The 27028-nt window shown below is 42.1% G+C and overlaps 2 protein-coding genes across 11 annotated transcripts; one reads left to right on the top strand and one right to left on the bottom strand.

Moving 5' to 3' along the window:
• Nucleotides 1-204: 204 nt before the first annotated feature.
• On the bottom strand, nt 205-11916 carry LOC106607483 (coatomer subunit zeta-1). Of its 10 annotated transcripts, XR_001329205.2 has the most exons (11): nt 11637-11916; nt 10016-10084; nt 9776-9860; nt 8923-9017; nt 5572-5627; nt 4559-4636; nt 4204-4255; nt 3764-3888; nt 3193-3231; nt 2322-2354; nt 205-1035 (listed from the first exon to the last, which is right to left on the bottom strand). XR_001329205.2 is itself a non-coding variant. In XM_014204475.2 (10 exons), exons 1-10 carry the CDS (start codon nt 11694-11696, stop codon nt 988-990), a joined length of 615 nt encoding a protein of 204 aa, XP_014059950.1. In that variant the 5' UTR covers nt 11697-11916; the 3' UTR covers nt 205-987. The 10 variants fall into 10 exon arrangements, 4 of the variants coding, with proteins under 4 accessions (XP_014059950.1, XP_014059951.1, XP_014059952.1 ...); XR_006770247.1 differs by lacking the exon at nt 2322-2354; XR_006770246.1 differs by lacking the exon at nt 3764-3888 and having other exon boundaries at nt 2322-2869; nt 3024-3231.
• Nucleotides 11917-12138: 222 nt separating this feature from the next.
• LOC106607482 (endoplasmic reticulum membrane sensor NFE2L1) lies at nt 12139-26237 on the top strand. The gene is made up of 6 exons (XM_014204474.2): nt 12139-12509; nt 14044-14811; nt 19850-20017; nt 22427-22516; nt 22616-22771; nt 22911-26237. The coding sequence occupies exons 2-6, from the start codon at nt 14293-14295 to the stop codon at nt 24249-24251; spliced, it is 2274 nt and encodes a 757-aa protein (XP_014059949.1). The 5' UTR covers nt 12139-12509; nt 14044-14292; the 3' UTR covers nt 24252-26237.
• Nucleotides 26238-27028: the final 791 nt, after the last annotated feature.

Below are 27028 nucleotides of genomic sequence, written 5' to 3'. Positions count from 1 at the left end.
ACTGACGTCCAATCAAAACAGACACCACATCCCATGTCTCATGAATATTAACAACTAAGATTACCATTCAAAATATTCATTTCAAAAGACACTGGGCTACAGCCTTCACTGCTCACAGGAAGCCTTTTCGAGGAAACAAGAAAAAACATTGTGTCAAATTAGATATGATAAATATGGAACAAGAGACATTTTGACAACACAAAATACAAAAAAATATTGTTTAATTAGCTTGACAACAGGCAGACTCAAATTAGAAAACAGATGGCAATATAAATCAACAAAACGAACAATTATTAGCCTATCTTCCTATTTGGCGTTAAAATGAGGAAATATTCAAATAGTTTATTTGTCCATCACAGGCTAGTAACAAAATATATTTTATTCTTATGGTCTTAATGGTGTTCTCAGTGCTTTAGAAAAAAACATACGCCTACCTAGCTATGCCAACTTCGTTTTATTATCAACACAATCATTCTAAAATGAACATGGGGTAACCTGACTTTCAACTAGAAACTGAACTACTGTAACAATACACAGGCTATTGCCTTTTTTCTGTTAAACCTACAAAGCTTTAAAATGTAGTATAACACTGTAACATAACTCCCTAATCATTGAAGCCTAAGCAACAGTTTCCCTAGTTGTGTAGGCCTGCGCATATTAAAACAAAATTCTGTTCTCTTGGTTTGGTTAAAACATTCTTTACAGAGTATTTTGTGTGGGTTAAGGGAAATAAACAAAATCATATGCTATAATCTAGCATAATTCTTCAGATTTTTATTGCAAATCAAATAAATTAAAACAGATTATTTCCAATATAATAAATACAAATGTCATCTTGCCGTAATAGGAAAAACGCTGTATTTGCCACTAATTACTAGAAATATAGCCTATTTAAGCATAAACGTTAAATACACCCCTTAATATTTACACATAAATTCGTAGTGTCCATTACTGTAAGACATTTGACCTTCGGACAGGCAGTGTAGATCATTTGAGTATTGACCACTTTATTTGTTCTTTGGCAGACTGCATTATCTGGAGAGAAAAAAAACAGAAAACACCTTTTCAGATTGAGTGTGGAGAAACAACGTTATCACAGACCAATAATAGTAGCCTATTATAGTATACTGTAGTAGTTAGTGTTATATTTATTGATAATTGTGACACAAGTCAACCAATAGGTGTCACTATTGTATTCATGTGAATTTGAATGGAACTCCTCACACGTTCATATTTTACATGAAATATGAGCTCCATAAACTTCGTAAGTGTAACATCAAACTTGTGTATTTCGTGTAGTAGACACACAAAAAAGTGAGTCAGCTTCTCTGAGCAGACTTAAATGCATTTTCACCTAGCTTAGAAACACAATTAAATTCTATTTAAGATCCGTAACGACCTGATCGGTAACGGCCTCGGTGATTTATAATCGTCACTCTCCCTGCTAAAATGAAATTCCACAAGAAAAACAGATTTTTGGGGGGCTGTTGAAACAGAGATGCATAGCATAAAACTATGCACCAGGGGGCGCAAGGAACCCAGGTAAAATTATGAACTTGTGTCTAGTGTTTAGTGTCTACGTCTAGTAGTTTACTGTTAAGTTCAGTGTTTTAGGTTTATTGTCAAGGTCCAATTTTTTTTTTTTATAGGCACCATGACAATTTCATGTCTCAGAGGCTTTTCAAGGTATTGTCATTTAAAGTTTGGTTCCAACTTGGGAGAGAAACTGTCACAAGGCAAATAGTTAATTAATCGCTTTGGATATGAACCCTTCCTTGCAAGCAGGGTCTGACTCAGGAGTACAGGGCAGTCTGAAAGTCACACATAGAGATGACCAGTATAGAACAGTCATGATGTGTCCATTCTATATACTTCATATCTATCTATCTATCTATCTATCTATCTATCTATCTATCTATCTATCTATCTATCTATCTATCTATCTATCTATCTATCTATCTATCTATCTATCTATCTATCTATCTATCTATCTATCTATCTATCTATCTATCTATCTATCTATCTATCTATCAGGGCCGGCAGCATTGGGCCAGTAACTAAAAGGTTGCTGGATCGAATCCCCGAGCTGACAAGGTAAAAATCTGTCATTCTGCCCCTGAACAAGGCAGTTAACCCACTGTTCCTAGGCCGTCATTGTAAATAAGAATTTGTTCTTAACCGACTTGCCCTAGTCAAATAAACGTTACATTTAAAAATATATATTATTATATCTGCAACATTCTGGACATTCTGGTCTTCTGAACAAGCCCCAGGAGACTCAAAATGTTCCACGTCGGAGGGTGAGGAGTGAGAGGACTTACATTGGAGGTCATAGCCAATTTGTCCGTAATGTGCTGTGAGGGTTAAACCAAAGGGTTAGGAGAAGAAGGAAAGAGGAAGTAACAGGCAGAACATTGCATGAAGGTAAGAGCAATTCAGCAGCCATGCTGATCATGCAATGTGAGCCATTCCATCATTGACTATGCAGGTGTGAGCATGGCATCAAATTCAGATGCAGGTTAGTACACGCTGGCAAAGCTGGCAATTCTCCTAAATGATATTGAAAGCATTCTGTATGAATGCAGTGTGTTTGGCATTCATAAAGAATACATGATTCAAATGGATGAATCTATGACTGAATGCAGTGACTTTAGTCAAACGTAAAACCTATTGTAGTATTGATGGCATGTCATATAACTGTACCCTATCATTTAAATCAACCAGGTATTATGAGTAGTAATATTTGATCATTTTAAAATTGAACAACACTGGGAGACAATTATCCATATATTGTTTACTGTGGCTTTATTCTACAGAGCATTTAGTATAGAAATTACGAAAATTGGTAACTGGAAAGATAAGAATCAGGGTTGGGGCCAATTACATTTAAATTCCAGTCAATTCAGAAAGTAAACCAAATTCCATTTCAAAGCATTGAAGATAATTGGAATTTGAATTTTGGTGTACTTCCTGAATTGACTAGAATTCAAACGGGACTGACCCCAACCCTGATAAGAATCATGTTATAGTTTATATGCAATTAATGTACTGTATATGACAGTAGAACAGAAGGTTATGTCATCAGGTGTGAGCTGAAATTAAACGGCTAAAGTTCTATCAATAGAAAAGATGATCATACTATACATGCAGGGTGACATTGCTTTGTGTGTGGGTGCGCGTGTATGACCTCACCTGAGCCACGCTCTGCTCTGACAGTGGGTTCTCATCCGCCTGGAATAGATACAGTAAAAGAGGGGACATGACGTCATAGCAATCAAGCACACACACCATTAGGGGCTGTGTGTGTACAGAGTCAAACGCATAAAGCAAGCAACAACTGTTTAAGATAACATAATGCCCTTAAAACAGCAATTTGATGCCTTGCATTGCGAATGTAAATTCACTCGGACACTGGTAAATATGTCAGTGACCACCACAATCCAATCAAAATGGCTGCTTCACACAAGGCATGCATTGTGCAAGGGAGTACAACAAAGGGCCCTGCTGCTCTTAGTGTACCAACACCTATGGTATTTCCTACAACCCCATACGGACTCCTTGAAACACTCTGGGCAACCTCAGGCTAACCACTGACAAACCACAGCAAGACAGACTTAGTGGACAGTTGTTCCAACGTTGTGAGGTGGTTATCTGGAGGTTATCAGAACCTAAAGTGATATGCTCTCTCACCACGCAGTTACCTGCACTGGATATCCCTCACCCTCTATCCCTCACCCGCTATCCCTCACCCGCTATCCCTCACCCGTCATCTCTGGTTGTAGGGGCAGTCTGTTGCTATGCACACTGGCTTCTGTCCGTCTGTCCATCAATGTTACCAACGATGTAATCAAAGAGGTCGAAGCCGTAGGCTTGCTCTGAACCATCCAGCTGACAATGTGAGGGTGGGGTCGGGGGAGAGAGGACACATGAAAGAGGAAGATAGACTTGGGTGTTGAGGGGATGGTGGGGGGGGGCTGAAGACTGGCATTTGGTGTTGTGACATCAAATAAGTTCATTAAATTTTCCTCAAACATACAGGTTATCAGATTCAACAACAATCCACTAGACACAATCCCTACATCTGTCGGTCTGAAAAGAATCACCATTTCCTATAGTCATCTGTGTCTTCAAGTATTGTCCCCATATCAGAATCCATGTATTAATCCATACAGTAGAGACAGTCAGTGACTGTAGCCGTCTTACCCTGTAATTGACCTTCTGGATGACCTGCTGGGGGTCGCTTTCCAAGATCACCCTGGTAACACAACGGTAAGGTCAGTCATGAAGAGAACACAAGATAGTGTACCAGTAACTCCCATCTCCATCCCTTGAATGATACCTCAAATCAAAGTTTATTGGTCGCATACACAATTTAGCAGACGTTATAGCGGGTGCAGTGTTACTCTAGCGCCTAACAATGTAGTAAAATGTCAAACAAGGACACAAATAACCCGTTTTTTTTTTCTTTCAAAACAAGAAATCAAGAAATGTCGGAACGAATCCAATTATCAACCCAAACAGCAATGTAACAGTAATCCAAATGCAATCTATACGTTACCCCCCGTCAATAATTTCATCCACTACCAAGAAGACTCCGTCCATGTTGTCCAATAGACACCTTCTCTCCACATTTTTCCTGTGAGTAAGAAAACTTCATTGACCGACTTGAATTGTAGTTAGTATGTGTGAGCCAATAGGGATGAACCCTGTGATTGGGTCTCATATGATTGCCTTGTGGACCAGAAATGTAGGGCTCATAACACCTCAGGCTATTCTGTACATTTCAAACACTGACTTAAATTAACTTCCTGTAGCACCAGTTATCAAGGTTTGAAATGATACCGAACAGTTGGCATTTGAAAAAAAAAACAGGAGAAAACTGCATGAAAAGGAGTGGAGAGAGGAAGCAAATAGATTCACTCACTCCCTCTCCCTCCCTGCATTGCTACTGCATTGGTTACTATGGTAACGGCACCAGCCCCTGCCAAGCCGTTCCCCTTCGCTGAGAGGCTAAGGGTGTGTTCCTGTCATCCCATCATATATATAAACCCAAGATAAACGATCACTAACTTAGTGTGCGGCCTTCAACTGATACGGTTCCCCATATTTTGAATGCATGAAGGAAACAATTACACCAGAGCTACTCAAATCAGAAATTAACTTCTTTCTAATTTTGTTGACCTGTCCCCATATTTGGGGCGGCAGGTAGCCTAGTGGCTAGAGCAGTAACCGAAAGGTTGCTAGAACGAATCCCCGAGCTGACAAGGTAAGAATCTGTCGTTCTGTCCCTGAACAAGGCAGTTAACCCACTGTTCCTAGGTCGTCATTGTAAATAAGAATTTGTTCTTAACTGACTTGCCTAGTTAAATAAAGGTTAACATGTTTTTTTTTTTTAATTTACAAGAGATGTTCTCTAATAATTAACAAAACAATTTTGAATAATTGTTTCTTGCATTGCTGTTGACTTTGTTACATTTTTCTCCTCAATGTTTCTACAATCGTTAGCCCCTAAAGGTGACCGACATCCTCACACTTTAAAAGGGAGGTTACTTCAACATAGACAAGACTTACCTTAGGATTTGACTGAGGGACTCAAACAGACAGTTCAGTACAGCCATGAGCATGAGCTATAGGAAGAGAGAGCAGGGCAGTGGATGAGGGGAGGATGAAAGGAAAACAAGAGAATTGAGAAGTATAGATTGAAGCCAGGCGAAGTAAACAGAGAAAGGTTGTGGGAAAGGGACAGAGAGAGAGGGAGAGAGAGCGAAAAGTCAGGTGTGGTTGAATCACACTGCTTGTCGAATATAAATGCCAATTTGCCATAAAGGGACTGGTCTTTCGCTAGCAACGTACATAGCAACAAGAAGTGCTGAAGAAAATCTAATTATCAGTCATTTATTCTCATGGGCATTTGCAATATATAGGGTCTCCAATGATGACGTCATGCCGACAAATGACCAGTGGCGTGTATTCATGGATGCCAAAGGAAGCCAGCCCCCCCTCTCAATTAGATTTTTATTTTTTTTATTTTTTACATACAATAATTTATCTTTCGTCTCTCTGTGTTTCATAATTTTCCTTCAATTTGCAAAAGAGGCTGAATGTATCTCAGCGGAGAAGGCATCCGAGCGAGCAAAACAGCGCCCCTCTGTTCCTCTACGTGTAGGCCATCTATCTGATACTGTCTGGTCCAAACGAGTATGACATTGTTGCCGCCCGTAGCACTGAATGCAAGTGAAGCCAACGAGCATTTGGCCTCCCTCGATTAAAAAAAGTATACAAAATTTGCCAATCAGCGTTGAGCTAAACTGAGCGAGCTCAACTGTGAATGATCCTGGCGCACCAACAAAAAAAAAGTGTCAAAGGAAGCCAGTTTGGATTTTGGTATCACTCCTATCAAATTGCAATAAAAGCATATGTCATTGACAGAAACATCTCATTGTATTGTTGTCTTCCGGTGGTTAGCTGGCTAGCTCAAATTGGCACATTCTTAAATTAGCCATGGATGGAAATAGGGATTTGGACTTGTGGTTGTAATTTATTTTCTGTACTGGCCATGGCGATTCTGATCCAACCATTAATTTATATATTGTTGTGCTCTTGGCCTGAGAGGATGGAAGTTCAAAATACGCTACAGGTCAAAAGTTTTAGAACACCTACTCATTCAAAGGTTTTTCTTTATTTTTACTATTTTCTACATTCTAGAAAAATAGTGAAGACATCAAAACTATGAAATAACACATGGAATCATGTAGTAACCCAAAAAGTGTTCAACAAATCAAAATGTTATATTTGAGATTGTTAAAATAGCCCCCCTTTGCCTTGATGACAACTTTGCACACTCTTGGCATTCTCTCAACCAGCTTCATGAGGTAGTCACCTGGAATGCATTTCAATTAACAGGTGTGCCTTCTTAAAACTTAATTTGTGGAATGTATTTCCTTAATGCCTTTGAGCCAATCAGTTGTGTTGTGACAAGGTAGGGGGGTATACAGAAGATAGCCCTATTTGGTAAAAGACCAAGTCCATATTATGGCAAGAACAGCTCAAATAAGCAAAGAGAAACAACAGTCCATAATTACTTTAAAACATGAAGGTCAGTCAATAAGGAAAATTTCAAGAACTTCAAGTGCAGTCGCAAAAACCATTAAGCGCTATGATGAAACCGGCTCTTATGAGGACCGCCACAGGAACGGAAGACCCAGAGTTACCTCTGCTGCATAGGATAAGTTCATCAGAGCTACCAGCCTCAGAAATTGCAGCCCAAATAAATGCTTCACAGAGTTCAAGTAACAGACACATCTCAACATCAACTGTTCAGAGGAGACTGTGTGAATCTGGCCTTCATGGTCAAATTGCTGCAAAGAAATCACTACTAAAGGACACCAATAAGAAGAAGAGACTTGCTTGGGTCAAGAAACACAAGCAATGGACATTAGAACAGTGGAAATGTGTCCTTTGGTCTGGAGTACAAATTGGAGATTTTTGGTTCCAACCGCCGTTTCTTTGTGAGACGCGGTGTGGCTGAACAGATGATCTCAGCATGTGTGGTTCCCACCGTAAAGCATGGAGGAGAAGGTGTAATGGTGTGGGGGTGCTTTGCTGGTGACACTGTCTTCGATTTATTTAGAATTCAAGCCAATCTTATCCAGCATGGCTACCACAGCATTTTGCAGTGATACGCCATCCCATCTGGTTTGGGCTTAGTAGGACTATCATTTGTTTTTCAACAGGACAATGACCCAACACACCTCCAGGCTGTGTAAAGGCGATTTTACCAAGAAGGAGAGTGATGGAGTGCTGCATCAGATGACCTGGCCTCCACAATCCCCTGACCTCAACCAAATTGAGATGGTTTGGGATGAAGTAGACCGCAGAGTGAAGGAAAAGCAGCCAACAACTGCTTAGCATATGTGGGAACTCCTTTAAGACTGTCAGAAAAGCATTTGAGGTGAAGCTGGTTGAGAGAATGGCAAGAGTGTGCAAAGCTGTCATCAAGGCAAAGGGTGGCTATTTGAAAAATATCAAATATCAAATATATTTTGATTAGTTTAACACTTTTCTGGTTACTACATGATTCCATATGTGTTATTTCATAGTTTTGATGTCTTGACTATTAAATAGTCAAAATAAAGAAAAACCCTTGAATGAGTAGGTGTTCTAAATTGCTAACCTTGCCCATGAAAGGAAGTTAGGCTAGCTAGCAATCATTTTAGCCCGGTAGTCTGGGACAACAAAAAATAAAAGCGTGTACTGTATGACAGAGGGATTGACCATTTCGTCAACATGAGAGAGGAGGATGGTATTGGCGTTTCACTACAAGTAGGGTGAGTCAACATGATTTCCTACTTGCACGAATGCGTATGCACGCACGCACACACAGAAATCAGACCATGGACAGGCACAACTTATTTAGCTTACGTTGACTGGATTAAATTGTTTTTGGTATCTTTTAGTTGTCACCGTATTAGACAAATCAGAGGAGATTTGATGATGATGAAAGGTTGAAGTTGAAATGGTGCTGGAATAGTGAAAGCAGCGCTTTGTGGACTTCACGGGACAGAGGGCGCTCTCCGGTTGTGTGATAAAACAAAAAGGTGTGGTTGAATTTATTCTGCCACTGTGTCTTCTTATATCATGATCGCAAGGCATATTAATTAACAGGTTAAAGACAAAACAATGCAATTTTCACAACACATAGGTTGGCTTCCCCAGTGATTTTACCCATGCACCGCTACTACAAATTACATGTTGCTTTCTGAGATCCGAATTCTAAATTGATATGTGAGCGCTTAACTCAGACTGTGTGAGTTATGCATTGATGTCAATGGACGATTTGTGCAAAAAAAGGATCCGGGCCATAACGTATAGTCTTTGAAGCACCAGTCTAGCCTTGTACTCCCTCTGCATCACATTACCTACCTCATTCTCCTGTGCACTGCCCACCACGTAGAAGAATAGGTCGATGCTGCACTTATACACGATCGTCATCCCCTCCACAAAGGCAATCTCATCTGCTTGGGGGGAGGAGAGAAGAGAGAGAAAGAGAGATCAAGCCACCAAGTATACATTAAAGCACATCCACACCTTATTCACATTTACAGATATACCCAAGTGAGAGGTTTTATGGTTGTCTTCCAATTTAAATGTGAGTTTTGTCATATAAAAACGCTCAACTCCTGTGTGTGTGGGGAAGAAGGGATTGAGAGGAAGGAGGGATTTAGAGATAGAGAGTGGGCATCCTCCTTAGGGGCAGGTGGACCCCGGGGTCTCGGATGACTGCTGTGAATTTCATTGGAACAAAAGAGTGAGAGAGCTGTCTGTCGCTGAACTGGTTCCCTCCCCTTTTGTTCGATGTAACGTGAGCTTGGGAGGACTGAAGAACCCTGAGGAACCAATACTGTTTCTCATGTTTAGACAAACTGACCAATGAGGGTTGAGCCGCAGGCTAATGCTATACAGCTAACACTGTCTCTTGTTTTTCTATGGTGGAGGATACACAAAAGGCGTGTGAACAACAGGTCCTGACTAAATCATTATTTACACAGTTTTCTATTAACGTGAAGCCAAAGAAGACTGGTACACATATGCATTGATTTACATTATGATACTGTTGATACTGATTTCACTGACGGTGCACATCTCAACTCTCTCACCACATTGTTATAAGCTTTATTTTTGTAATCTTATTGGTTCATTAAAACTATAACATGGAATAGAATATCAGGCCTCAAGCTCAACCATCTACTTCAATAGTCTCCTGGGCAAAACTTACTGTCAGCTTTGTGTGTCTTGTTGAAAACGTTCTTTTCAAAGTTCTTCTGCTCCTTCATGGAGGGGTAGAGCTCTGTGTCGTAGTACTAAAACGCATCAAAGACAGATGCATTAGTTATGGTAAATACACCATCTACAACAGTGCTCATTTGGGGCAGATATTTGGGGAAGTTCTCACAATGTCTTGACTCCACAACAACAGCCAATGTGGGTCGCTATTGGACAACTGTTATTAGCATACCTTTGATAGAAGTCTATTGCCATCGTTATCCAGAATGAAGACCGCTTTCACCGTGTACAGCGAGGGTTCCTGAAAGACAGTATGACCAACACGTTGACTAGAATAAAGGACAATTTGCATTTCCATAGGACCTAGGCATACTGAACACGTTCCTAACCGTTATTAATAGAACAGTGATGATGAAGATGATATTGGTGATGACAATAAAATCTAGTCACGTTATTCAAAAACATGGAGGAATATGACAATATCAGAAAGAGATGTGAGTGTAGATGTCGATGGTTCCAGATCCTTCAGTACTTTCCATCCCACGGTGGCTTGGTTGAACCAGGCCAAAGTTCTGTTATGCACTGACTACCACAGACTCAGAGCCTAAGTGTATCACAGAACTTGGGCCAGGAACATCACATTCAGGACTTTAGACCTTGAATTGAGATGAATTGGAGGAAAGTGCAAACCAGTCATCCAGATGTCTGTGCCAATTAGAAACAGTCCATAAGTGGAACTAATTCCTTGAAAAGTTCAATGAGGTGCAGGTAACCAGTCCTATGGTCCTTTGTGCAACATTGTCTTATGCATTAAGCACAGTGAATATCAATATCAAGAGTGCATAACTTATGTCCACATCCTGACACTGTACTGTGCAGCCATAATGACTCTGCCTATTAACAGAAAACACTGCCAATTTACATTGAGCAATACATCAGATAAAATTATATCAGTAATTGTTTTATATATATGTATGTATATAGAGAGAGGTATTTTGAGGCCGAGGGTCAGTTACGGCAGGTTGGTTAATCAACGAAAAGTTATAGCGGCCTTGTCCAGCGCTGCTTGATTTAGTCTAAGTTTAAATTACAGTAAAAAAAAAAAAAAAAACTAACACAAACAATTTATCTTAGTGCAATGATCATCTGTCTAGAGTTTAGTTCAAAAGTGTAAAATTATTCTATGCATATTTAGTTGAAAAACCCACCTGTGGAATCAAGTTTTTGGTAAGCGTAAAATGCTGCGGAACGCAGCTCCTCCGGTTGAAACCAAATATCGTAGACGTGGCAGACAATATATTCACTGTTCACCCTTCAATGCTTGGGCAGGCTGATGTCACAGTTATAATAAAAGTATAACGGATAGCCGACAACTCATGCCATTCATTTAAGTGTAAATCATAACAAAGTAGGTTATAATCTCAGATATGTGACACGGGGTAGCTTTTTAGACAGTATGCCCCTCTCTCTGGGATAATTTGGCAACTGTTCGAGTTTGTACAACAGCAATTGCTCATTGACGAGGAAAAGTGCAACACATGTTGCTGCTGGTAGTGGAATTTCAGTACGCTACACTCAAATACATTCAGATTACAACGATAGTCACGCAGAATACAATACCTCCTAATGTCTGCTATCGTACCTGAAAATATTAGATCCAGCCAGTCAGAGACCTCAAAAAAAATCACTTAGGCTGGGCATGATGCAGAAATACCGAATACAACATTTTACGCAGCAAATGGCTACAATGAACGCTATTCAAGCAATGGCCAACGAGGCCTAATCATGCATTTGCAAGGTAATACTCGTTTAGAAATATATATAAAAGCTCCATATCCCTACCGATTGCTTACCAAAGACGCGATCTCCATAGTGGTTCTCTGGTGTTGACGTGGACAGGTTTGAGCTGTCATTCTAGTAGACTTCGCAAAATCCTCTGACTCATGGGTGGGCGGATCCTCTGCTGGCCTAGAGGCTCCGCAAAACCAAGCCCCTCATTCGGCCATGTTGGCTCCCTCCAATTGGTGAATGATGTTAGGTCCTTGTTCTCTAGGAACCACAATGGCGTCAGTTTCTTATAGTGGTGTTTTTACGCGTTACTCCAAAATGAACACCGCTAAGGTTTCGATGACCACCCACTTCATATGGCCAAGTAGTGAATTATGGGACATTATGCATATACATCCTATCAGTAGTATCTTTAATCTCATGTGTATAGAATATGTCATAAATGAACTACTCTTGTTACAAGTGATAGCCTACTTTATTTAAAAAAATATATGTTATTCAAACCATGTTGCGAGGCTCGTCTGGATTAGCCAGCGTGGATGTCTTTCTGTTCTAGTTCATTCTAGCACGGCAGATGGCAGCAATGCACATTGGGATGGACTGACAGACAGACAGTAGGATATTCTACTTTGGAGCCTGCGTACGGTGTGGCTGTGTGTGTGCGTCTTCAGTTGATTTGGCAGGGTTGATATAGACTGGCGGTATAGCCTATATGCGGGGTATGGTTTTTGACGCCGCGAAGTTATAGAAGAACAGAAAAGTGAAATGGTAGCCTTTACGTCATGTAGGGAGGGGACAGCAAACTGCTCCGTGAGCTGAGCAGGGTTTAAAATGCTTCCCTCTCTGATTTAGAGTCAGAATACAAAATCTTCCAAAAGGATTGGGCTTGCTGCGTTTCCACTGATGTGCCCATTTTTGACTTCTGTCTCCATAGTCCGGTAAGAGAGTCAAAACAGGAAACTAACATTATCGACACTTGTTTGTGTTATTTGGCAGTTATGTAGGCCTAATATGGGTGTTATTACTGTAAGTAAATATGTAAACAGGCTATACACATTGTATACCTTACATTGAGATGAAGTGGAGTTTATGGTACAGTTCATAAGTTTTACATGGGATATTCAGTTGCTCGACCCATTTCTATTTGCCAATAAAAGTGGAACATTTCTGAAGCATGAGGGTGAACAATTACTGTCAACGGTTTTCAGATCCTTGACGTTCATACATAATTCCAGATATTTTCAAATGAACTTCTAATGATTTCGAGGGGTCGTTCAGTGCCCTTTGATGAAGAAGCCTACAGGTTAAATTATCAACGCTCATCCTGTCAGACAGGTTCAAATTCAGTCATTTAAACCATCTTTGGTTGAACGGTCGCCTCATAAGACATGATGTTTCATGCAGGAACAACTGCAATAGACATGCCTATTAAAAACATCTAGCAGAATACCACTGGTCACCAGTTTATTTACATGGCGTAATACATTACAAACAGTTGCCTACAGTTACCGAAGTATTGCGTTGTCAAGTTATTCATTGATTGGCAGAATATGCTTGTTATTTCCCGGGTAACAGTGTGATTCACATAATGTGGTGTAACATTCACCACTGTCTGTCTAGTACCCGCCCTGGCGCTAACTACTGTACCAAACAACTTCTAGAACGAATAGAAGGAAGTACGTGGAAGTGAAGTATCTGGAGATTTATCTGGTATCTGTTGATAACAAGAACACTCCCCTGTTTGTTATCTTTAGGAATATATATTTTTAAATTCGCTTTGGGTCATACTCTTAAGTATACAATAATCATATATAGGGCACACTTAAGCCTTTTGGGGCACCGAAGCAAGATTTGGTTGGGTGGCCCCCCACCTCGCTCAAAACATTTTAGTGGCCCCCCTCTTGACAGTGGAGATACATTTATTTGTTTTTAAGTTAATTTCCCGCAACTCTACACATTTTGCCATGGAGCATAGAAAAAAAATCTGTTTTATAGCAAATTTCCTGCAATTCTACACATTTTGCCATGGGGTGGAGAGAAATTTCTGCAGTTTTAAAGCACATTCATGCAATTCTACACAGTTTGTAACGACTTAGGCATATTAATATAATTTCTGAGTGAGAATGACTAACAAAATCATTGTGGGCCCCATGGAGGTCAGGGCCCACGTGCCCAGTCAGTATTCGGCCATGATTACTACAAGTCTAGATTGCAGGCTAGACTAACTACCAATCAAAAAACATGTTATTTTTGGGTTATGGGCCCCCTAGTGGCCTTAGGCCCTAAGCGACCCTGATCTATTAGCATGGTGTTGAATTCAGCAGCCTTTTCCTCTGCTATTTCATCAATTACGTTGGATTCACTACTTTTTATTTTATGAATGGTCTTTTCAATGTGATATTCTTTTGAAATAACTAATCAATTAATTGTATTATCTAACTTTATTCTTTCATGTTGTGTTTGTCCGTATAGGATTTAACGATATTTGGAAGAGTGAAGAGGAGAGGATACATCACTTTTTTTATCTCACCATAGTGTCTATTTTAGTGTATCCAAAATAGCTTTATTTTGCCTCTTTATTACATTGACTTGAAGCTATAGATAACCCATCAACAGACAATAAGTCTTCTGAGGCTTACACTTGGCATTTTTCCACCCACCGCGTCTCCATTCCCTTTCCCTCATTTCTTGCACTCACCCTGTAAACTCTGAAGACAAGACATGGTGTGTCTGAAGAAATATTTTACAGAGGGCTTGATCCAAGTAGCCATCCTGCTTAGCCTGGTTGGCATCAGGGTAGATGTGGGCCCTTACTTTCCCCCCTCGCACGAGATGATCCTGGGCCCCACCTCGGCCCTCACCCAGACCCAGTTCCACAACCTCCACCCCAAGAGTGTAGACCTGGACGGCTTCTTCACAGCCCGGAGGCTTCTAGGCTGGGTCCGCTCCCTGGACCGCCTCCGGGTGCCCAGCTCGGAGCTAGAAACCTGGCTGGTGCGGCGTGAACCTGATGCCCTGGTGGTGGGGGCTCCTGGCCAGCCAGCCCCCCTGGAGGGAGGTGCAGGTGGGTTGGAGGTTCATGCGGGTGTCCAGGTGGGGTCGGTCATGAGGTCAAGCGTGGTGGCGGGGTCGCTGGAGTCGGATTACGGGCCAATCAGAGAGGACAATCTGGACACCATGGCGCCCCTTCTAAGAAGAAGCCATGAGGAGGAGGATAAGGATGAGGATCTCTATGAAGAGGTAAACTATGGTGAACTCTTCTACACTCTGTCAGTAAGACCAGTGGCAGCATAGAGTGGTGTTCAAGAGAATTGGCTGTGTCAGAGCTTATTCAATGTTCAAATACAATGCAGTGCCTTAAACAAATTAATACACAATAGTGAACTACATTACTGCAAATCAGTCCAAGACTCTGCCACTGGAGAAATGTGTTCAATTAGGCAACTATCAAACTGTTGATTTACGGTAGGCAAGTGATACACCGGTCATATATCACTAGGGATCAAGGGCAGGATTTACCGGAGGCTGAGATCACTATAAAAAGAGGCTTAACTGGGAGAGAAGAACACCCTTGTATGAAAACAGCCTTTCAGTAAACAGAGTGGGGATTCCCACCCTCCTCGGATTCAAGCAAGCGAAAGCTTCCTGGTTGTATTTGCTGTGTCATGCTGTTAATTTCAAACCTGCATAACTAAGAGATTGCGACGCACACGAGGCAAGATATTTACTATTTATAACTCCCTTAATATACAGCATTAGGGAATGCATCTAAGATTGCAAGTCAAGAATGAAGTGTAGGTTATTTTTCAGAATAAGTGGCTGATAACAAATCCTCAAGGCCTGCAGACTGTACGATTTTAGCCGTCTTACGCCACAATTTTGCCGTCTCAGACAAAATGTCCACGTCGTGCGCAAATTCTTAGGTCGTCAACGATTGTCAGACGTCTTGGCTTATTCATTGTGACCAACATAACTTAGCAGGCGTAAAAGACATGCCTGAAATTAGATCCCCTACATCTTGACGAGAAGGGGGGAAAAAGATGTCGGGGGGAGGTTCCCTTCTGCACTGATCTAGTAAATGTGGAGGAGTTGTTAAGATGGAGTGTAGCCTTGTTAACGTCTAAAAGAGGAAGTCTCGTCACAGGCTCTTTCCATTTCCCCTGAAAACCGGAACATCCGGTTGTTGTCGCGACAGGGTCTAGGTCTGCTGATGAAGTTCCACTATGTACGATCGTGGGCTCTGACAAAGTGTCAAGCCTTTATCGTGTAGTGTGGCTGGTGTTACGAGCCAATCCCAGTGACTGACCAATAGGAACACAGCCGGCACGGAGTACGCGCACAATAATATGATTGAAGTGTCAGATGAATATAATAGTTTGATTTAAACGTTTACATGCTTTGGAAGAAGAACGATTTCTCTAATAATCTTTCATCTTTTACATGACATCAGAAAATCAGGCTACCTAAATGGATTTTGATAAATGCACAAAAATCGCAACTCAAAATAAATGTTTTACCACAGTGACCATGTTCTTTTTGGGACGCATATTTGATTCTGACAAAGTTTGTATGTGAAAACAACTAGTAGACACATACTTTCACTTCACTCGTGCAGAAGCGTAGAAAGAGGTTTGCACTGCTGGTGCCGGCACATGTGCTGATCAAATACACCGCTGCGGTTGGCCTAGCCTACGTTGGCTGACGTAAACCTCTCAAGCCAATCGCAGAAATGTGACGACAAAACTGAAGCAAATCATACAATCTGATTTGGTTAACATCTCACAGTGTGACATGTAATAATCGTAAAAGACTGAATCCGACGTACAGGGTGGGAAGGCCTTAAAGTGACATTTTTTTCCTGTTCTAACATTTGTTTTATTATAGTAAAAAAGTTCCTAGGGATTGTATATTTGGCATGGTGTTTGGTGGGCTGCCCTCTTCAGATTTCAATAGCAGAAGTATCATGACGAGGCAAACCATTTAGGTCATTAGTAGTCAATATTTCCTCTCTGAGGACTTGCTGAACTTGAAAACACGACATAAATCACTTTAAAGACAGGAAAAACATCAACAGTCTTGTTTTATCCAGTCTATTTTTGATAAGTGTGGATATCCATCTGTATTGCAACAGTTACATTTCAGTAACTGTAAAAAATTACAATTAACCCAAGTCACAACCCCATCATTATGTTTTAGCATGTGCTCACTTTTGTTCGAGCCTGTGTTTTGGCACCCAAAACACTCATTGAGCAACAGTGTTGGGCATTGAATGACAGAATCACGGGGAGTTACTGCAGCAGCATGCCAAAAGCTTGGCTGGACATCCCCTTGTTTTTCCGACAGCTGAGGGAGAGCTGCTTGTTGACATGTTCCACTAACTGTGAGGGGCACGCTGGCCGGGCCCCGGCTACTCTGCCAGGGGAAAGTAGGCCAGAGACGGGTGTGTGACTAGAAATGTGTCCCACTTTAGCCACTGGCTGTTCAGTCTTGCCCCATACATACAGCTTTCGATGCCCATCACATCCCAGCAGATTTGGTGTAGGAATAAACTGTAAGAGTACACACATTCCATGTAGGACAATTGTATTTGTACACCAATCATATTTAGAAGTGCAATCACAATAATACTTGATTTTACTATGGAAATAAATGTATCTGAAGATACCTAAAATATTACAGTTAAAACATGTATTTATTCATTTACTCTCCATTTGTTGAATATTGCAAACACAGGGGACAGCTTTTTCTGCTCCAACCTAGACTTTGAAGGGGAATTCCCAAATCACTTTCATTTAGCACTGAGGTACAATATTAGTCACTTTGGGAGTGTAGGGAGTTTTCAGTCACTTCAGGGTCTAAACATATATCTGCTTGGCAACATGCCTGAGTATGCACCCTTCATTAGACTCATCAACACTCCATAATGAGCTTGTTTTGGATTGGGAAATGTTTTGTTTTAGTCCTCCGCTTGTCATTGTCATCTCCTGGCTTTTGGTCTTTCGGGTTATTGGACTGCGTACCCAGTCTCAGCCACGATGACTGCAGACATCCACAGACACTGGAGGCTTTAGTTTTAGCCTCCCAAATCAGCTGTCACTCTCCGGGCAGAGAAAGTGGTGGCATTTGGCCTGTCCACTGTCACAGTTGACCAAGTACGCAGTCCAGACTGGACGTGTAGCCCGGGTTGGCTATTTCTGGACAGGTTGGCATGTTTTTTTTGCATTGCTAACTGGTACTCAGTTTAAAATGTACATGCCTCATGTTTTCCCACCAACCCCCCCCCCATGGATGCAGTCCTGTTGACAAATATTTTGTTTTGGAACATAGTTAAAAATATATATTCTTGAGGCTTTTCCTACCATAGATGGTTATGCTTTCTGGGTCAACCAAGATTCCAGTAAGTGATATTGAACTGAGCATCTGAGACCAAGTTAGGTGCTGCAATCGTGATGTAACGATTCACCCATACCGATACTCTTCGTTCCTTCCAAGGATCTAAGCGTCCCTGATAACGATCTTCACCCAGACGAACTCATCAGTGAAGCAGCAACCCTACCGAGACAGCTGGGCTGCGTCATATTATGGCAGCAATATGTGGTACTGTCTGGGGAATGCCACCACATCTCCCCCTCTTATAGGTGTTGGTCTTGTTACAGGGCTAGGCTGGACATGTCTAACGTGCCAGACATCACCAGTCCTACAGTATTATGTGAGAGGAGAAAAGTCAACAACGCTTCCTCTGGGATAGTGCTCTGTGAACCCGTTGCCCTCCCCTCTCTCTGTGCATTCCTACAGAGGGGGGCCAAGGACCTCTCCTAAGGCCATGTGCTATAATTTGTCTTAACTTCCAAGACTTGTTATTCAGTTCTATTACAACTAATCTCTGCTCTATTACCTTGACTTGCTCAATGAAACACAAATGCTGCCAAGTTCATTTGACTGAGCATCTCAGGGCAGTAATATTGTGACATGTCAATATTGTGGAAGGTGGCAAACTGACAACATCAGTATTGACTCACCAGCTCTGCTGTAAACCACAGATGTTTGTCTTGGAAACTTGGACTCAGAGCTCAAATAGCACTCAGAGAGCTTTGTAGTTCTGTTACAATCAGAGCATTGGCCCTGTGACCACAGCTTGTTTGTTTTGTAACACGAGTTGGCATCATTCTAGCATACAGTTATACCTTTGATTTCGCAACGCTTGTTTACTGACTTAGGCTAGTAGTATATGACCTCTTCAGACAGGTGCATGTATATGTATAGCCCTATACCCAGAGCCCTCTACACATAGCCCCATGGACCCAATCCACTGCCCAAATCTGTCCAGAGCTGCTGCCTTTGGCCTCACACCCCCCTTACCTAACACTTCTCATGTTGTGCTTATGCTTGAGGAAAACATGCTGTGCAATCCCTTCCAGTCACATTCAAGTACACATTGTCCCAAACCCATAAGAGTGATGCCAGAGTAGCAGGACCACAGGCCTCAGGGAATGGTCAGAAGCAGGGATTGGAACCGGTTCAGGGAACAGAACAGAAAACCAGAGAAAAACATTTTGAGGAAGGGAAACAGAACCAGGAACCAAAGTGATCTCTATTCTTCAGGAACAGAACCGTTATTTTCTAACCTTGAGAACCGGTTAAAAATGTTATTTTCTGTTACCAAAATATTCCTAATGTGTAGTATATAATTTCGTTTCCAACCCCTGGTCAGACATCAAACATGTTGTCAAATACGGTTCAAGGGGTCACAAGATCAGAATGTTCCAAATCAGTCAAAGTGTCAAAGCCAAGGACAGGCCAAAGACAGTTAGTCAGTTTCACTCAGGTCGCTGTACTGTAAGGTAGAATCGAGGCATCACAAAAGGGCAACATGCCGAACTCCAGTTGTCCCTTTCAGCGGAGGGCGAGAGGATCAGCTGCAAATTTAGAACTGGTTTTCAGGACATGACTGGAGCAGTTGGTATCACTAAGTTCCAACTTAAGGAAAAGGTTAAGTCTATTCATAGCCATCTCACTGTTTGTATGCAATGTCTACTAATGTATGGGCCTTCATGGAAAAATTAAAACTATAGTAGATAAAACGCAAGGTGGCTCCGATCCCCTCTTTTTGTCCCTGGCATGTGTCCCATCTAAAAATAGTACAGCGATAACTTAAATCAAACATACAAGGATACATAGGGCATTGTATGGATGATTGAATGTCAGTTATTATGCTTAATAAGGAGGTGCAGATAACAATGCTACGCCTAACATTTCAATTATTATTGTGTGTTCACAGGATACAGATACGCTTTGGCAGGATCACTCTGATCGTGGACGCCATCAGTGGCCTGAGGAGGGAGAGGAGGAGGAGCTGGTTGGGGACACCTGGAGCGAAATCTGGAGGGATGGTGGACGCTCTTACGACCGTGCGAATAGAGAACTTGCACAGGATTTATCTGATCAGGTGGGACTCAGTCCTGAGGCTTACTTACAGTGGCAATAAAAAGTATGTGAACCCTTTGGAATTACCTGGATTTCTGCATAAATTGGTCATCAAATTTGATCTGATCTTCATCTAAGTCAGAACAATAGACAAACAGTGTACCTAAACGAATAACACACAACTAATTGTATTTTTCTTGTCTATATTGAATACATCATTTAAAACATTCACAGTGTAGGTTGGAAAAAGTATGTGAACCTCTAGGCTAATGACTTCCCTAAAAGCTAATTGGAGTCAGGAGTCAGCTAACATGGAGTCCAATCAATGAGACGAGATTGGAGATTTTGGCTAGAGCTGCCTTGCCCTATAAAAAACACTCACAAAATTTCAGTTTGCTATTGACAAGAAGCATTGCCTGATGTGAACCATGACTCGAACAAAAGAGATCTCAGAAGTCCTAAGATTAAGAATTGTTGACTTGTATAAAGCTGGAAAGGGTTACAAAAGTATCTCTAAAAGCCTTGATGTTCATCAGTCCACGGTAAGACAAATTGGTCTATAAATGGAGAAAGTTCAGCACTGTTGCTACTCTGCCTAAGAGTGGCCGTCCTGTAAAGATGACAGCAAGAGCACAGCGCAGAATGCTCAATGAGGTTAAGAAGAATCCTAGTGTCAGCTAGGACAAGAAATCTCTGGAACATGCTAACATCTCTGTTGACAAGTCTACGATACGTAAAACACTAAACTAGAATGATGCTCATGGGAGGACACCAGGGAAGAAGCCACTGCTGTCCAAAAAAAACATTGCTGCACGTCTGAAGTTTGCAAAAGTGCACCTGGATGTTCCACAGCGCTACTGGCAAAAATATTCTGTGGACAGATGAAACTGCAGTTGAGTTGTTTGGAAGGAACAAACAACACTATGTGTGGAAAAAAAAGGCACAGCACACCAATATGAAAACCTCATCACAACTGTAAAGCATGGTGGAGGGAGCATCATGGTTTGGGGCTGCTTTGCTGCCTCAGGGCCTGGACAGCTTGCTATCATCAACGGAAAAATGAATTCCCAAGTTTATCAAGACATTTTGCAGAAGAATGTTAGGCTATCTGTCCACCAATTGAAGCTCAACAGAAGTTGGGTGATGCAACAGGACAACGACCCAAAACACATAAGTAAATCAACAACAGAATGGCTTCAACAGAAGAAAATACACCTTCTGGAGTGGCCCAGTCAGAGTCCTGACCTCAACCCGATTGAGATGCTGTGGCATGACCTCAAGAGAGCAGTTCACGCCAGACATCCCAAGAATATTGCTGAACTGAAGCAGTTTTGTAAAGAGGAATGGTCCAAAATTCCTCCTGATCGTTGTGCAGGTCTGATACGCAACTACAGAAAACATTTGGTTGAGGTTATTGCTGCCAAAGGAGGGTCAACCAGTTATTAAATCCAAGGGTTCACATAATTTTTTCCCACACGGCACTGTGAATGTTTCCACGTTTTGTTAAATAAAGACATGAAAACCTATAATTGTGTGGTTGTTATTAGTTTAAGCAGACTGTGTTTGTCTATTGTTGTGACCTAGATGAAGATCAGATCAAATTTTATGACAAATTTATGCAGAAATCCAGGTATTTCCAAAGGGTTCACAAACTTTTTCTTGCCACTATAAATGTCCATATGGCATATATACCTGTACACTTGGACATCCTGGTTCAATTATGTTATAAACGCACATGCTGAAATGTTAGACATGGCAAGACCGGCATTCAAGATGGAATAGGAGCCGCTTTCCCCAAACACTGGAAACTTTCCGCCTCAACTCACAGACCGAGTGAGAGGCCCTGACAGGTGCACTTTGAGAAAGCGTAACACTCTGGTTGCTTGAAACAAAATATGGGTTTAATATCCTGGCTGTGCGTCGTGAAGCAGGATAGGGTGTTTGGGGTAGATGAGGTGGAGATAGGAAACAGTCTTCCCAAGTGTGTAAAATAAGAACATAACCCAGAAACCTTCCCTTTTATAGGGCAGTTTCTAACCCCAATCTCTTGCACTCCTATGGGTTAGAAGAGACCTGAAACCCTTGCTAATTCGCTATACCTAATTTTGGGAACAGGGGCAGCCACATATCATTACAAAGGCATTTGCACTCCTCAGTGGTGTATAGCTGGAGCATGAGATTGCTTGACCTAAGGAGAAATACAGTATAGTGAAATGAAATTGACATTCGATACCACACTACAAAATTATTCAGATAAAGCCACGCTGTTCTGTTTAGTTTACCCTCTTGCCATAACATGCTTTGTAAAAGCCTAATCATCTCCACCATCTCTCCACCATCTGTGTCAGTTCAGCTCAGAAGAAAGGAACCATTGTCACCATCCAGAACATCCAGGTAGCTCTCTGCTTACTCCTGTTCTCTTCTCCATCAGTTTGCCAGCTTGGAAGCTCAGTCCTCAATGTCCTTCCAGGAATGTCTACAACTCTTGGAAGACACCTTCCCGTTTGAAGAGGAGACAGAGGTACAGTACAGTTGTTTTATTTGATGGTACTAGGGTAAGAGATGACAATTGATAGGTTTGTTGACCATTGGATGACCATTGTGATGTTTCTGTTTTTAGCCGTCAGACCCAGTTGGCATAGATCTGAGGGAAGCCAGCGGAGAGGACCCAACCCCTGTCCGAGAGCTTCTTCTGTCCCCCCTGTCATCCCATGAGGATCCCTCTCTGGACTTGGAGCAGCAGTGGCATGATATTCTCGCCATAATGGAGCCAGAAGTAAGTCCTAAGAGGTTTCTGATTTTATCCCCTTCATAATTTATTTAAAATGTTGAAAAGTGTATAAACTTTGAAATACCCTTGCCCTGCAAGTAATTCAAAAGAAAATCTAATCTAACTTCTTGTACTATTTTGGAAGGATATGGACCTTGGCAGAGATGTAATGCAATCTGGATCTATTCAGAGTTCCAGCTTGATGGACCCCATTCACCAGGATGTCAGCCTTCAGCAGGCAATCCTGCCCAGAAGCAGCCAGGATAGTTACCCCTTCAACCCCAGCTTCGGGGGCAGTGTTCCCCTGGACGCCCCACTCCAGCTAGCCCTGCTCAGTCAGTCCTCCAGCGGACCTGACATTGACCTTAACTTGACCTTTGGCCCATCTGACCTGACAGATAGTGCCCTTCCTTTGGCACTCAATGGCACAGTTGGCAACCCCATGCCTTCCATTCAGTCAAGTCTCTTTCTGGAGGAACCAGTCCTGCCTAGACCACTCGGCTCCCTCTTGGATGATGCCTTGCTGGATGAGCTTAGCTTCCTGGACCTGGCTTTGGAGGAAGGCTTCAACCCAACACAGGCCTCCCAACTTGAGGAGGAGCTAGACTCTGACTCTGGACTTTCTCTGAACTTCAGCCACAGCCCTGCATCCCCTAGCGGCTCAGAGGCATCCTATTCCTCTTCTTCGTCCTCTTCATCGTCTGACTCTTCTGTGTTTTCTGAAGAAGGGGCTGTGGGCTACAGCTCTGACATGGAGGTTATTGTGGAGCGAGAGGAGGGTGCTGTGGGAGGCTACTCCCCAGAAGTCAGCAAGATGTGCAGCACAAGCTACCAGAAGCCTGGACGTTTCAACAACCTCCCTTGGTTGGAACAAGTGGGCCACGACCATACCTACAACCAGCCTAGGGCCACCTCTCCCAGGCAGGGAAAATCCCTCAAGCTACCAAAGTCGCGTTACAGCAAACCCTATGAGCATGACATTTCCGATAAGCTTTGGGGCCGTGATGAGCGCCGGGCTCGCACCATGAAGATCCCCTTCTCCAACGATCTCATCGTCAACCTGCCCGTGGAAGAGTTCAACGAACTTCTGACCAAGCATTGTCTCAGTGAGGCCCAGCTCAACCTGATCCGAGACATTCGCAGGCGGGGGAAAAACAAGATGGCCGCTCAGAACTGCCGCCGGCGCAAGCTTGATGTCCTGTTTGGGCTTGAAGAGGGGGTAGAAGGATTATGCCGCCACAAGGCCCGCCTGTTGAAGGAAAAGGCAGAGAACCTTCGCTCCGTCCGGGAAATGAAGCAGCGGCTCAGTGGTCTGTACCAGGAGGTTTTTTCCCGTCTGCGGGATGAGCAAGGAAGACCCTTGCCTGCCACTGACTACACCCTCCAATTTGGCAATGATGGACAGGTCCTGCTTGCTACACGGAACGGTTCAGCCAGTGAGCATAACCGCAAGCCCCACAAGAAACAGAAGGACAGAAAAAAGTAAAAAATTATTTGGGTGTGTAGTTTGGAGTTGATTGACAAGGGGATGGCTGTAAAGTTTCAAGAATTTCTCACAATAAAGAGGGAACTGAAAAGATGCAAGAGGATGTTCTTCCTAAATCGGTTTAATCTGCTCTGATAGTTTATTTGCTGGAAAGGATATGAAGCACAAATATGATCATGCAAGAATCTTGTGAGCATCATGGAAAAACAAAGGGAAAACCGGTCTCAGGAGCAAAATAACTGTTGGGAGGTCCCTGTCAGCCTTCCAAAGAAATACAGTAAATAAAACACTAAAGGTGACAAGGAAGAAGGGCTAGCCTAAGGCCTTCAGCCAAAAGACACAAGACCGGGCCCTTACCGCAATGAGGGCACATTGCCGTTCCGGTTTTCCAGTGCCTATATGTTGAGAGGTTGGGCCTAGGTTCCTTGAAGTCATCACTCACTGGACAGTTTATTAGGTATACATCTAATACAGGCTCAGACCCCCCTTTGCCTCCAGAACAACACAAACTCTTCTGGGCATGGATTCTACAAGGTGTCGGAAACCTTTGTTGCTCAATTGGTATCAAGGGACCTAACGTGTGCCAGGAAAAACATTCCCCACACCAGTACACCAACTAAAACCGCCTGTACCAGGCAGGATGGGTCCATGGATGCCAAGTTCTGACTCTGACATGAGCATGACGCAACAGGAACTGGGATTCAGCAGACTAGGCAATGTTTTTCCAGTCCTCAATTGTCCAGTGTTGGTGATGACATGCCCACTGGAGTCACTTGTTTTTAGCTAATAGGAGTGGAACCCGGTATGTTGTCTGCTGCAATAGCCCATTCGTGACAAGGATCAACAAGTTGTGCGTTCCGAGATGCCGTTCTGCACACCACTGTTGTACTGCAGCGTTATTTGTCTGTTTGTGGCCCAACTGTTAGCTTGCACGATTCATGCAATTCTCCTTTGACCCCTCTCATCAACAAGCTGTTTTTGCCCACAGGACTGCTGCTGACTGGATGTTTTTTTTAATTTGTGGCACTGTTCTCGGTAAACCCTAGACCCCGTTGTGTGTGAAAAGCTCAGGAGGGTGGACGTTTGAGATACAGGATCCGGCGAGCCTGGCACCGACGATCATGCCACGCTCAAAGTCAGTTAGGACACTCGTTGCCCATTCTAACGTTCAAACAAACAGTAACTGAATGCCTCGATGCCCGTCTGCCTGCTTTATATAGCAAGCCTCGGCCACAAGACTCACTGTCTGTAACGAGTGAGCCATTTTAATGAACGGGGTGGTGTACCTTAAATTGACCGGTGAGTGTATACCCAAGTAAAAAGGGTAAGACAGGGGAGCCTGGTTGAGAACAAAAGGGAACCAAAAAGGTTTGCTCCTGTCTAAAGCCTATCGAACACAAGTTGCCATTAACTGGCAGTGAAGGAGTTGGATAGTGCCTTTAGTAAAGCCTTAGTTACCCACACAGCTATCTGTGGTTCTCAGGGGATGTGACTGCATGACATGGTACAATGATATTCAGGAAATAGACTAGTTTAAAGTACCTGGAAATATTATCTACTCAGGCCCAGGGCCAACAATATTGTGTTAATGATACAGTTGTGGACTTTTATTTGTAACAAGTTGAAATTGAATGCCTTATCACCGGTATCATACTGGAAAACAACAACTGTTAAAGCTGCATCAAATATCACAGCATTTTCATAATGTTAAAAAGTTTTAAATGTATTAAATGCCACTACAAGTACTGTGATTGTGTCCTCACACTACTGTTATGCTTTGTCAAGCACTTTCCAAGTGTCCAATATCAGCAACAGAAAAGTATTTAACAAAAACACTGAATTAGAGGTGCTTTATTGTATTATTGGTTTGAAAAGAACAAGATTTTATTTTAGGAGGTGTTCTCACCCCATTCTGTTTCATACTTTTGAATACTTGCTGGCAACCAAGGGATGTTACATTTGGGTGAATAAAACATTTTCAACCTACATCTCTTTTTGATCCCTAATTCCTTGACGATATTTAGTGATATTACTAAGAATTCTAATACGTACTAAAGAATTACAAGTTAACGTGTTTCGACAAATTATATGAAACACCATTGTTAACAAAAAAGATTTATTGTCCAAAAACGTTTAAACAAGTAAAAGTAACCACTGCAAATGGTGACTGATTGAAAGCAAGAAACATGCAACAAGAGATGTATCTTCAGTAGACACAAGAAAGAGCCAAAGACAAAATAACTAAAAGGTTACATATGAGCCACTTGACTAGGATATACTGTATATATAGAAATCTTCCGGTCTGGTATATTAGAAAAGATATGCAGCCCTCTTAGACTTGTCCTGTTAAAATGAGCAGTAAAATACCAATTAAAAATCAATCCAAGGCAACAAGCTCTATACCAGGGCTGTAAAACCCCTGGTGTAATGGTGGTTGTTTTCAGTATCTAAACATTTAAATGTTAGTCACCATTACTCAGTTAAATCGATGAACAATTTTTCATACAAGCTATTGTTAGCTGTGATGAATCAATTAAATTCATTACTTAACAATTTAGGATTTAAAAGATGCCAGAAGAGGGATATTCAGGCGCAATAGAGCAGTGAACAATTCTTCAATTAATCCAGAGGTAGCAAAGCCCCACAAACCAAACTTGAGTATAACCCACCCACCTCTGTGAGGGTGTCAGTTCTTTAATTGGCAACTCATTTTAATCTAACAGATCCAGACACGGCGAGAATTAACATCAGAGCTCAAAGGTAAAGTCTGAAAGTAG

This window comes from Salmo salar, chromosome ssa06 (assembly GCF_905237065.1).
Source record: "Salmo salar chromosome ssa06, Ssal_v3.1, whole genome shotgun sequence".
Classification (NCBI taxonomy): Eukaryota; Metazoa; Chordata; class Actinopteri; order Salmoniformes; family Salmonidae; genus Salmo; species Salmo salar.
The sequence above is the reverse complement of the archived record's forward strand: the minus strand, read 5'-3'. Positions and strand labels throughout refer to the sequence as shown.

Coding starts and splice junctions, on each gene's coding strand:
- LOC106607482 (XM_014204474.2), top strand. CDS start 14,293: ATGGTGTGTCTGAAGAAATATTTTACAGAGGGCTTGATCCAAGTAGCC. Junction 22,517..22,615: donor CGTTTGAAGAGGAGACAGAG/GTACAGTACAGT, acceptor TTCTGTTTTTAG/CCGTCAGACCCAGTTGGCAT. Junction 22,772..22,910: donor TCGCCATAATGGAGCCAGAA/GTAAGTCCTAAG, acceptor CTATTTTGGAAG/GATATGGACCTTGGCAGAGA.
- LOC106607483 (XM_014204475.2), bottom strand. CDS start 11,696: ATGACAGCTCAAACCTGTCCACGTCAACACCAGAGAACCACTATGGAG. Junction 4,256..4,558: donor GATGAAATTATTGACGGGGG/GTAACGTATAGA, acceptor TTGTGTTACCAG/GGTGATCTTGGAAAGCGACC. Junction 1,036..2,321: donor AATTGGCTATGACCTCCAAT/GTAAGTCCTCTC, acceptor TTTTCTCTCCAG/ATAATGCAGTCTGCCAAAGA.